This window comes from Thalassophryne amazonica, chromosome 12 (assembly GCF_902500255.1).
Source record: "Thalassophryne amazonica chromosome 12, fThaAma1.1, whole genome shotgun sequence".
In the NCBI taxonomy this organism is placed as follows: Eukaryota; Metazoa; Chordata; class Actinopteri; order Batrachoidiformes; family Batrachoididae; genus Thalassophryne; species Thalassophryne amazonica.
Window position 1 is genome coordinate 89,508,032 of NC_047114.1, and position 11,042 is coordinate 89,519,073.

General features: G+C 39.6%; 1 protein-coding gene across 3 annotated transcripts in view; it reads left to right on the forward strand.

The window, feature by feature from the left end:
• Nucleotides 1-4,088, forward strand: part of LOC117521369 (5'-AMP-activated protein kinase subunit gamma-2-like) — a 61,392-nt gene extending 57,304 nt beyond the window's left edge. For all 3 annotated transcript variants that reach the window (XR_004563926.1, XM_034182663.1, XM_034182662.1), the window contains one exon: nucleotides 2,001-4,088. Coding sequence is in view for 2 of the 3 variants with exons in the window: in XM_034182663.1 (XP_034038554.1) it covers nucleotides 2,001-2,032 (32 nt within the window). In the remaining variant the exon portion in view is untranslated. The remainder of the gene's footprint in view (nucleotides 1-2,000) is intronic.
• The last annotated feature ends 6,954 nt before the right edge of the window (nucleotides 4,089-11,042 follow it).

Sequence of the window (11,042 nt, forward strand, 5' to 3'; positions counted from 1 at the left end):
ACAGTCCGAGTATAGCAAGGTCCGTACTGTCAAGACCTCAGTCTGATATTTTTCCATACAGACCTCACGCTCGGTTAATAATCTTTTAATATCAACAAAAGTCACCTCTCTATCTCTCAGTCCATCCAGAATGGCAAGTAATGTTATGCAAGATAACTAAAGAACCTTCTTTGACCATGTTGGTTCTGTCTCCTGATCACACCACTTCGCTTTCGATACATCACCCAAGTCCTGTTACAGACCATGGTTGTGTCTCTCCTCAGCTACAGTAACACATTTGTAATAGGCCTCCCGGGTTGCATGGTGAAGCCCTTTCAGATGATCCAAAATCCTTCGGCATGTCTCGTTTTCAGTCAACCTTAAAGGGCACATTACCCGGCTCCTGATCAAACTCCGTTGGCTATCCGTTGCTGTCTGCATCAAATTCAAGTCACTAATGTTTGTCTTCAAAGTGACTACTGGGTCTGCACCCATCTACTTAGATGCTCTCACAACAGCTTGCACCCCTCAACCGCTGCGCTCCTCCAAGGAGCGACATATGACAGTACTATTCTTTATACACAACGCAATCCAGACTATTCCCGTTTTTGGTCCCCTGAGCTACTAAGTGCTGTCAGAGCAGGTCAGTCCTTTAATACTTTGGAGGAGCACAGCTCTTCCAAGAGTTACCTCCTTGACTAACATCTTTAACAACTGTAACATGCCTAACTCTTACTTACCATGCACTTTCTCTATTTTTCATTGCATTCTCAAATTTTATTTAGTACAAAATTTTAAGTAGACAACACAATCATTTGGTGGTTTGTGATGTGTATGTAAAGATGATATATTCATTAGGGGTGTGACAATACACTCATCTTAAGAGACAAGAAAATATACAATATTGGGTCACAATGCCAAAATGAGATTTTAACTTAATTTTAAGAAAACTTAAATGATGAAATATGAATATGGGGCGGGAGAGCCTTTTTTTTTTTTTTAACTGAAAATCAAAATGCAGATGATGCAGGTGCATTTTGAAATGTTTTTACTAATCATCTTGTAGTGAATGCTGCTTCAGTTCTAGTTTGAGTATGATTCACATGCAGTAAAACACTAAATAATATGAAAGCAGTGTAAAAAGGTGTTGCCACAAACTCAACTGGCTGGCTTCTAGGGGTTTTACGATGACTGATTTTAAGTAGTTGACAAGTTTTTTTTATTTATAAAGTCCCAAACTCTGATCATCTGCAAAAATCTTGGCATTCCTTGAATGGCTGTTTGAGACTGACTCCAGTAGTCAGAAAGCAGCACACAGAACTGTGACATTTATTGAACAACAACTGTACATTATAAAATGCTTTTACTGCCACATTTTTATTTTTGCTCCCTCAAAATCGTCTTAGCTCCTCCTGTCACCCTATCCAGTGCCCTCACTGTCACTCGTAAATCTTGCTCTTGCTTTCTTTATCTCTGTCTCTCTCTTGTCCACGCACGCACACACCTCTTATCTCTCACTCTCATTGTCCGTCGATACGACGAAGACCATCGGTTTATCCTAGTGTGCGCACTCTGCTCTACCTCAGGGATGGAGTGGGTGATGACGCTGCTCCTGAAAAGCGCTTTCAGTGGTTGGTTAATTTTTAAAAAAACAGCGGTCTGAAAATTTGTCATGATTTGGTGCTATACAAATATAATAAAATTAAGTTAAATGACTCAGAGGGCCAATGAGTGTGCTGTGGAGCCCTATAGTGGGTTTTAGTGTTCAGTGCAGTAAATAAGTATTTTTTTATTATGCCGGGTAGAATTTGGTAAATGTTTTATCAATACCAATAATTCAAGGACTCATAAATAGCAATGAAGTTTAAATTCATACAATTTTTCCATGATTAACTTCGAAGGGATTCAAATAGTTGGCAGCTTGTGTTTCTGGACTAATCAGTTGTCTGATTGTTTCACGTTTGATCCAGCAGGTTCATATTCCTCACATTGTTCTATCTTGCTGATGTTCTTCTCCTCAGATGCCTGTAAGGAGGAGAACCTGACTGCATGAGAGTGAGGGAGTGTCAGCTGAAGTGGAGACTTTGTGGGAGCAAAACGGGCTGCAAGAAGCTGGTCTGGGGAAAACCTGGTCTGAAGGTCCCAGAGCAGCCTGACACACAGTGCAAACTTAAAAAAAAAACAACCAAAGAGGTAGCCAGCTTGGTGAAGTCCCACACTGGAGTTTTCTTACTTAAATTTTTGGTTTTCTTTGAAAGTTTGAACACTGATTAGACGCACATATATATCACACTGTCTGCACACATGGAGCCCTTTTCCACCTTTGTTCAGGCACTTTGTGAGGAACTTTAGTTTTGAAATTTATTTCCTGACTCCTAAAAATGAAAACAAAAAAACAAACACACCTGACTCTTGTGCAGTCCGACGAAAAAACGGCAGTTTTCAGTGCTCTACTTTATTTAATGTGCAAAACAGATCTTTAGTTCCTGGGACTATTTTGCTGGTGGAAAGGGGTCAGTGCATCGATGCATTGTGGTGACCTGTCATAGAGAGGTGGGAGGTTGATGGATTTGAGAGAATTTGGAGTTTGTCATTTTTATATCGTGCTGCTGTTGTCACCATGACCCCCACCCCCAATTAAAAATACTTTTCTGAGAATTCGGTGTTGAAAGGTAAATGTTGACAAATATAACTTTTTGTTTGATTAGCATCCCTGAATGACTATTTCAAGTCTTGTTTTAAAACAAATAAATAAGCAGGGGGTGGGTCAATATGGGAGGAGTGATATCCAGTCATCATTTGTGCCATTTTTGCCCCGCCTACTTTTCCATACTAACTATATTTGTTCCCTTTTAATCTGTTTGACAGTAAGTGTTGAATTAAAAATAAATAAATCTTAAAGGCACTATGGATGACATTTCTGCCACCAAATGTCAGGTAGTAAAGCTTCCCTCCTCAGCCACTCCTCCCCAACCCTCCCCTTCTGCATTGAGCAGAACGATTGTGAGTTGGAGCCTTGTAGCACCTCTCTGCAGCGGGTGGGGAGACACCTGATGTATATGTAGATTGTAATCTCATCACAGCAGAATCTGTAGCCTCTAAAAGATTTTTTTTTTTAATACATAGTATTTCTGGAAAGTAGCTGCTGTTTGCATCTTGCAAAAAAGGTCAACAGCAATGCTGTGAGGAGTACTGTTGTCCTGTTATAAACTGGGGAGGGGGTGAGGGATGTGGTTTCACAGAGCAGGACCTTCATGCACTAAACGTGTACACACAGAAATATCATACAGTAAATGTGCATGTGTGACCAGGCCGAGAAAGCAAACATGGGTACAGAAAAGCTCTGAGTACAGAGGGAGTGTTGAGCCATTCCCTACAGGACACCAATAAGCCCCTAAATCTTTACATATAAAATAGTTGCTGGCCGCTACATCAGTGTGTAAAAATATAATTCACATTTTAAATAAGAGTAATGTTGCATTTTCAACTTTATTTTCAAATTATGATACCCCCTCATTTGTTGGATTTTCTGTCACAAAATTTGAAGTCATCCACCAATATTTGGTTCTATTAAAGAGATTTCACTGAAACCTCCTAAAAGAAACGAGTCATTTTGACACAAAGAACACGCAAGTGGTCCGAGGCAAGAGCTGCATTAGTTTTCACTTGTTTTGTCAGCTGTGGGACATTTTTGTAGTGATATGAGAAGAAAGAAATGTTCTTTTTAAGAAATGTAAAAATATTTTTTAGTTATTTTCAGTGGTGTTATGTTTCTTTGCCGTGTTTGCGACATACATGTGATACCAACGCGGAGTCTTCAGATATAACTCGACAGCACTCATCTCCATCGCTGACTGTATATACAATTGTTTTGGGGATTCCTATCACAGAAAGCTTTATTTTTATGAATGTTTAGAGATGGCAGTTTTAACCTTATTTTTGTAAATATTGTGGCAATATGTCCAGTTCAAAGAGACTTTGTATCGGATCAACATGTACTGTAAATGTGGAAAGCATGACGACACTTCAGCAGTATGAATGTTCTGTTTGACGTTTTTTTTTATTTTTCTGGTTGCAGAAAAATAAATGGACACTGAATGTAACAACTACATCATTTGTGTTTTACTATCTTTTAGTTCTCAAATGTTATATATATATTGCGGCTTAATGCAAAATACATTCTTTCTTGGAACATAAAAACAATCTTATTTTTCCATTTTTCAAGAATTCTAGTGTAAACGAACATGGCTATAAATTGTGTGCAAATTTATATTCCTAAATACACAAATGAGCATTTGTTGCTTATCTGTTTCTAACAAATTTTAACATTTTCAAACAGTTTCAAGAGTCTTCAGACATGCGAAAATTTGCTTTTATTTTACATTGTAGAATGCTGGAGGTTTTGCATGTTTAAGGTTTGTAGAAAATATCACCCCAATAGAGCGCTTCGCTCTCAGACTGCAGGCTTACTTGTAGTTCCTAGGGTTTGTAAGAGTAGAATGGGAGGCAGAGCCTTCAGCTTTCAGGCTCCTCTCCTGTGGAACCAGCTCCCAATTCAGATCAGGGAGACAGACACCCTCTCTACTTTTAAGATTAGGCTTAAAACTTTCCTTTTTGCTAAAGCTTATAGTTAGGGCTGGATCAGGTGACCCTGAACCATCCCTTAGTTATGCTGCTATAGACGTAGACTGCTGGGGGGTTCCCATGATGCACTGTTTCTTTCTCTTTTTGCTCTGTATGCACCACTCTGCATTTAATCATTAGTGATCGATCTCTGCTCCCCTCCACAGCATGTCTTTTTCCTGGTTCTTTCCCTCAGCCCCAACCAGTCCCAGCAGAAGACTGCCCCTCCCTGAGCCTGGTTCTGCTGGAGGTTTCTTCCTGTTAAAAGGGAGTTTTTCCTTCCCACTGTAGCCAAGTGCTTGCTCACAGGGGGTCGTTTTGACCGTTGGGGTTTTACATAATTATTGTATGGCCTTGCCTTACAATATAAAGCGCCTTGGGGCAACTGTTTGTTGTGATTTGGCGCTATATAAAAAGATTGATTGATTGATCTGAAGCAGAACAATAATATGCTTTTCGATGTGTTTGACATTGACAGTCTCAAACTATCTGCTCAGTGTACAGTGCATCCAGAAAGTATTCAAGATATCAAAGGAGTGGCTTCATGACAACTCTGAATGTCCTTGAGTGGCTCAGCCAGAGCCCAGGCCTGAATCTGATTGAACATCACTGAAGAGATCTGAACATGGCTGTGCACTGACGCTCCCCATCCAACCTTCCGGTCAGTCGCGGAAGTACAAATTCTCGCCTTCGGATTGACTACTTCGCCGGAAGTGACATGGCTCCACAGCAACTCATAGCAAAGATGTCGCTCCAAAAGTGACATGCTGAGCAGGTTGCCTCAAGATTCTCTCCAAGCACAGCGGATGTCAGGTTTCCGCTCAACACGGGCTGTATTCCTTTCAAAATAAAACTTGTCATAATAAAGTTGTAAAAGTAAAAAAATTATTAAAAATCAGCATCAAGTAAAAAAGCAGATGAAAATCAGTGTGAAATATACAGTCTGATTTTGGCATTTTTCTAACATTATAATTGGATTTTACTGCCTTTTTTATGTACAAGTACTGTACTTTGATCAGTTTCGAACCACCAGTATATCCAAAGTATTTATCCTTTATGGCACCACAAAGGAAATAATTGTTTTCCATTTTTCTGTGTGCCATCCATCCATGTACTTTTTGTGTATCGACTCTCTGGTCAATACACACACGCGTACGTACGTGTGTGTGTGTGTGTATTGAATTTGTCAGGATGAACTCAGTTCAGAGTATATCAACAGAAGTGGTCACTAAATGATTCTTTGTTGTTCCTCTAACAAACTGTACTTCACTCTAAGAAGTTGTATTGAATATTAGTTGCACAATTAGTCATGAAAACACTGAGCAAAGATACTTTTTCATAAAACTTTGAACTGTAAATGCAAAATATTTCTATATAGAGGTAGAGGTTATTTTCTGAATAAATGATAATATTCCAAAGAAAAGGTTAAGTAGTATATGAATACTTATTCCCTCCACCATGAAGGATGTTAGTGTCATTGCTGGTTAATAAGATTACTCCAATACCCATTAAAACTGTTGATCAGGATCCAGATCTGAATTCATTGATTTCTGAAACATGCTAAATGGAATATATTTCACAAAAAATCAATATAATAGTTTTTATTGAATCTGTCATAGATATCTGTGACAAACAAGAAACAGGTGATGGTGTCACAGCCACCAGAAGAATTTTCTGCACATTGAATAAATCCAACAATTTAATATGTAAGTGATTATGAATAACACGTGTGACAAAGTTCACCTTGTAAAATGACTTGAAACTAATGACTCAAGTCAAATATTACACAAGTGAAGTGAAGAGGGTGTGGCTATAATAATTTGGCGGGAAAAGCCAGGCGCAGGTTGCATGTCTGCAGAGTCTGACATCTGGTTTAACTTTGACTTTCAGTGTTTCCAGGGCTGCTGCTGTCCAACAGATTAAAGGAAAAATGAAAGTGTGATGAATTAATTTGCGTTTTACATGTAAAAGACGGCAAAACTTGATTTTACCATCATTACAAATACGAAAGACTTGGATGAACGTTTCAAGCACACGAGATCAAAAGACACAACCTTCAGACTCGCTGTATGGAATGGGCGGAGTCTGGACAGATTGACTCAGACCGTCGTGGTTGCTGTCATAGTTGCTGTGTACGAGTCACATGAAGTCTACAAACGCTGTACGTGATTGCTGTTCTAAAGGAACACAAGTTGCCTAATAATTGTGTGTGCAGTGTAGTGAAAAAAGAGGGACTAATTCTGAAAATGGTCAAAAAAATGAAAAGCTAACAAACCAAACAAGCACATATTGATTATTGCAAAAAAACGTATTTTATTGATTCTTGCAAAATTGACTTTATTTTTTACAGCTTTCACTTTTCCCTGCCCAGTTATCCAGTTCTCTCTCTGATTTTTAGTTATTTTATCATAATCTTTCCTGCCAAGAACCCAATGAGAGCACAAGTCCCAGCAGCAATATAAACCCAGGAACGGCTCGTTTTCGATTCCATTTTCTTTTCAAAGCTGGCTTCCTGGGCTTCCAGCTTTTCCCTGAAATGGAGCTCTTGCTTTTTCAGGTCATCTTTGGATCTTGTCTTCTGATCCTCGAGCTCCTTCTGGAAGCTTGCTTCCTTGTCTTTAAGCTCTTTATTGAAGTCCTTCAACGCTTTCATCTCTTTTTGAGCACAACTGCTTTGAGCTTCCAGCGTTTGTGGGAATTGAGCCTCTTGTTCCTTCAACTCTTTTCCTGTGATGATCATCTGCGCTTGGAGCTCTTTCTGGAATTTTCCTTCTGTTGCTCTCAGCTTCTTCTTGTGCTCTTTCTTCATTGATTCCAGTTCTTTCTGGGCATTACTGTTCTGTGCTTCGAGCCTTTTCTGGAATCGGGCTTCTTGTTCCTCTTGCTCTTTTCTGGCATTGATCTCCTGAGCTTTGAGCTCTTTTTGGAAGCTTGCTTCCATTGCTATGAGCGCTTTGTTTTGCTCTTCCCTCACTGAGTCCAGCTCTTTCTTGGCACACCTGGTCTGAGCTTCCATCTTTTGTCTAAATTGCTCTTTTTGTTTTTTCAGTTCCTCCTCTGCGTTGGCCTTCTGGTCTTCCAAATTCCTGAAAAAAATTTCTTGCATGGTTTGCAGCTCACTGTCATGTCCTTTCCTGATATCTTCCAGCTCTGTCTTCAAACTGAGTTTTAAAGCTTCCAGCTCCTCCATCAGATGTGCTTGCTCTTTTTTTATTTTGATTAACTCTTGGTGAGCGTCTGGCAGGTCGTCGGTGCTCGTCACAGCTGTTCTGACCTCAACCCGAGCAGGTTTTACAGGCTGTTTACGGACCATCTTCACTGTTCCAAACTGGACTGCAACTTTCTGAGGGTGTTTACTGGCCGGCATCGCTCTGCTGAGCCCAACTACAGGTTTGGTCGGAATTTTAGCAGCTGGCGTCCCTGTGCTGACCTTGACTTTAGATTTTCCAGCCCGTCGAACAGCCGGCTTTGCGGTGCAGAACTCGACTATCAGTCTTTCCGGCTGTTCAGTGGCTGGGATTTTTTTGCTGGCCTCGACAGTTGGCTTCACTGGCTGGCTAGTGGCCGGCGTCGCTGTGATGACCTCAACTTTAGCAGGTTTGACAGGCTCCATAGGTGGAAACTCATTGTCAAAATGCTCCTTTTTTGATGTTTCTTCCATCTGCTTCTCATAGCTCTGTGTAAAACAAAGACAATAATAACATGAAGTATGACTACAATGTTCAGTTCCACGATTAAATGAGGGAACAGGTCCAAAAATATAAACCCACCCCCCAGTGTTTGACAGTTTTGCTAAAATTTACAATAAAATCTTGTTTTAAATGTTTAGCATCACAGCATGCAAAGTCATTTTCTCCCAAATAGACAATCAGACTCACCGTCCTCAGATGCTGGTCTACTGTGTCATCAGGATGGAGTTTTTCTTCAGTCGCTGCCACAATGTAGTCATGGAGTGTGAAGGGTGATCTCTCTTTTGATGGTGACTCATCACTGTACAGATGTGAAGCTCCATTCTTGTTCTTTTTCTTCTTCTTCTTTTGCAAAGGTTTAACTTTGAGGATGAAGGGCTGTTCTTCATCGTCTGACCATGTCTCCTGCAATGTCGTGAAGGAGGAGGAGGAGGAGGAAGAAGAAAAGCCTTTATTGTCATTATACATACAACAAAATGTGTCCTCTGCATTGAACCCATATTAAGTACAGTTAAACACTAACCACTAGGGGCAGTGGAGAGCTACAGTCCAGTGAACAGGGACCAACTCCAGATGGAGGCAACTTGATGTATAATTTAACTTCTAGTTCATTTGTAAGCTTTCTCTAAAAGTGGACACTTGAAAATAAAGGTTGCGATCAAACAGGGAATCAAATGGTGAAATTAGAAAGAAATTACCTTTGGTTGTGCTGTGGAAGACATTTTGTTTATCTGACGAAGAAAAATAAGTTGCAGAGAAGAGGTAACGATCAGCTGGCTGAAGATTGTCTTGTTAAGACCTGGTAAGGAGCACCTTTGATTCAAGTTGTTCAGACCTGGTAACAATCAGCAGTGATGATAGTTTGCCTCTTCACTAACTGTAATGAAGGACCACAGCACAAAGAGATTAAAGTACAAAATGCACAAATACTAAAGTAAAGATTTTCCTTTTATGATTTTGCACCACATGGGCCCCATGCCCTTTGTTATGACGTCATAAAGGCACGAATTATGAATAATTCATGAAGCACATACGTCACTTCCGGTGACGTGGCGAATCTCAAGGCGAGATTTCGTACTTCCGCGGCTGGTCGCCCGCTGAAAACCCACTCGGGCTCCTAGTTTGGTTTTGTCTCCAGATTGCCTGGAACGATATGGAGTTAAAATTGTCTCATTAATATTTGTAAATGCACACAGGGTGATCTACAAATAATCATTGATTTGCAAATGTGTTCAGATATCCACAAATGCAAATTTCATATTTGTAACTTGTAAATTGGTCTTTGCAAATAATGTTGTATTTGCAAATATAAAACTTTATTTGTAAAAAAAAAAAAAATTACATTTGTAAAACTGTAAATTGTATTTGATGTGGCAAACTGAAACTATATGCTCCCGGATGACTCTTTAATCGTGATCGCTACTGAGTTTTTAAAATGCTTTAAAATGCAAAGCGTTCTTTTTTTTATGACATCATGCAAGTTTTATAAGTCCGCGTACGCTGATCTGTGTAGATACAAATCAGTTTCCTCCGATCCGCGGAGTTTCGAGAATAAATGCCACTCAAAGCCTGGCTGTTGCGACAGTTGTCGTAAAGCGGGACTGGTTGGTTGCTGCGGTGACACTGTGTGGTTCTTGTGTGATGTTCCTGTGTGTGATGCTTAGCTAAATGTAGCATGTGCACATCGCAAACTTTTAGAACTTTCAAGTTTTTAAAAGAAGAATTTTGCAGCATGTCTGTGTCACAGAGCACGCACAGGCGCAATGCTGTTTAATACGCTTATTTGAACCACTGTGTTAAAAACACTAACACCCCCGCCCCCTCCCCATGATGAAATCCACGGACACATCATAATTTTAAAAGATAATTGACCTTGCAGACAATATCACCACATAGATACCCATCCATCAGACCCCTCCATTACGGTAATGTGAAATAATTTATTCTGAAATGTCGGTCTTCTCTCATCCGGGAGCATATAGTTTCAGTTTGCCACATCAATGAATGGAACCACACTGCCATCTAGTGGATATCCAGTGTGCATGAGTGTGTATTTGTAAATCAGTCGGCATTTGTTTGTGGATCTGTGTTTGCGAAAAGAATGTCTCAAAATTACATCACAGAGGAAAGCGATGAATGCATGTAATTGGTGATCCACAAATACTGAAACTCAATTCACAAATACAATTTCCAGTTTTACAAATGTAACTTTTTTTTTTTTTTTTTTTTACAAATTAAGTTTTATATTTGCAAATACAACATTATTTGCAAAGACCAATTTACAAGTTACAAATATGAAATTTGCATTTGTGGATATCTGAACACATTTGCAAATCAATGATTATTTGTAGATCACCCTGTGTGCATTTACAAATATTGAGACAATTTTAACTCCATATAACGAGATTTATACACCGAGTCTGATCCCTTTGAAAAGTGACCAAATTACACCAATTTGTATCGAGTTCGGCGATGTTTTCAGCATCCAAAAATGGCCACCAGAGGGCGCTCTCGGGTAAAGTCTGCGCCCTCCTGTCATTATAGCAATAATAATAATCGCTGTTGTTATTAATTTTGCTCCTGATCTTGGTGTATTGCTTATAAATGTGGTAAGGTTTTAATTTCTATTTCTATTTGTTGGTTTGTCCTTATATTTTAAATGTTAATTTTATTTCGTCCAGCTTGTTGAATATTAATAAGTCTGACGTCAGCGTCGGAGCCTCGCGCGGACACGCGAAGTCGCTGCCGCTC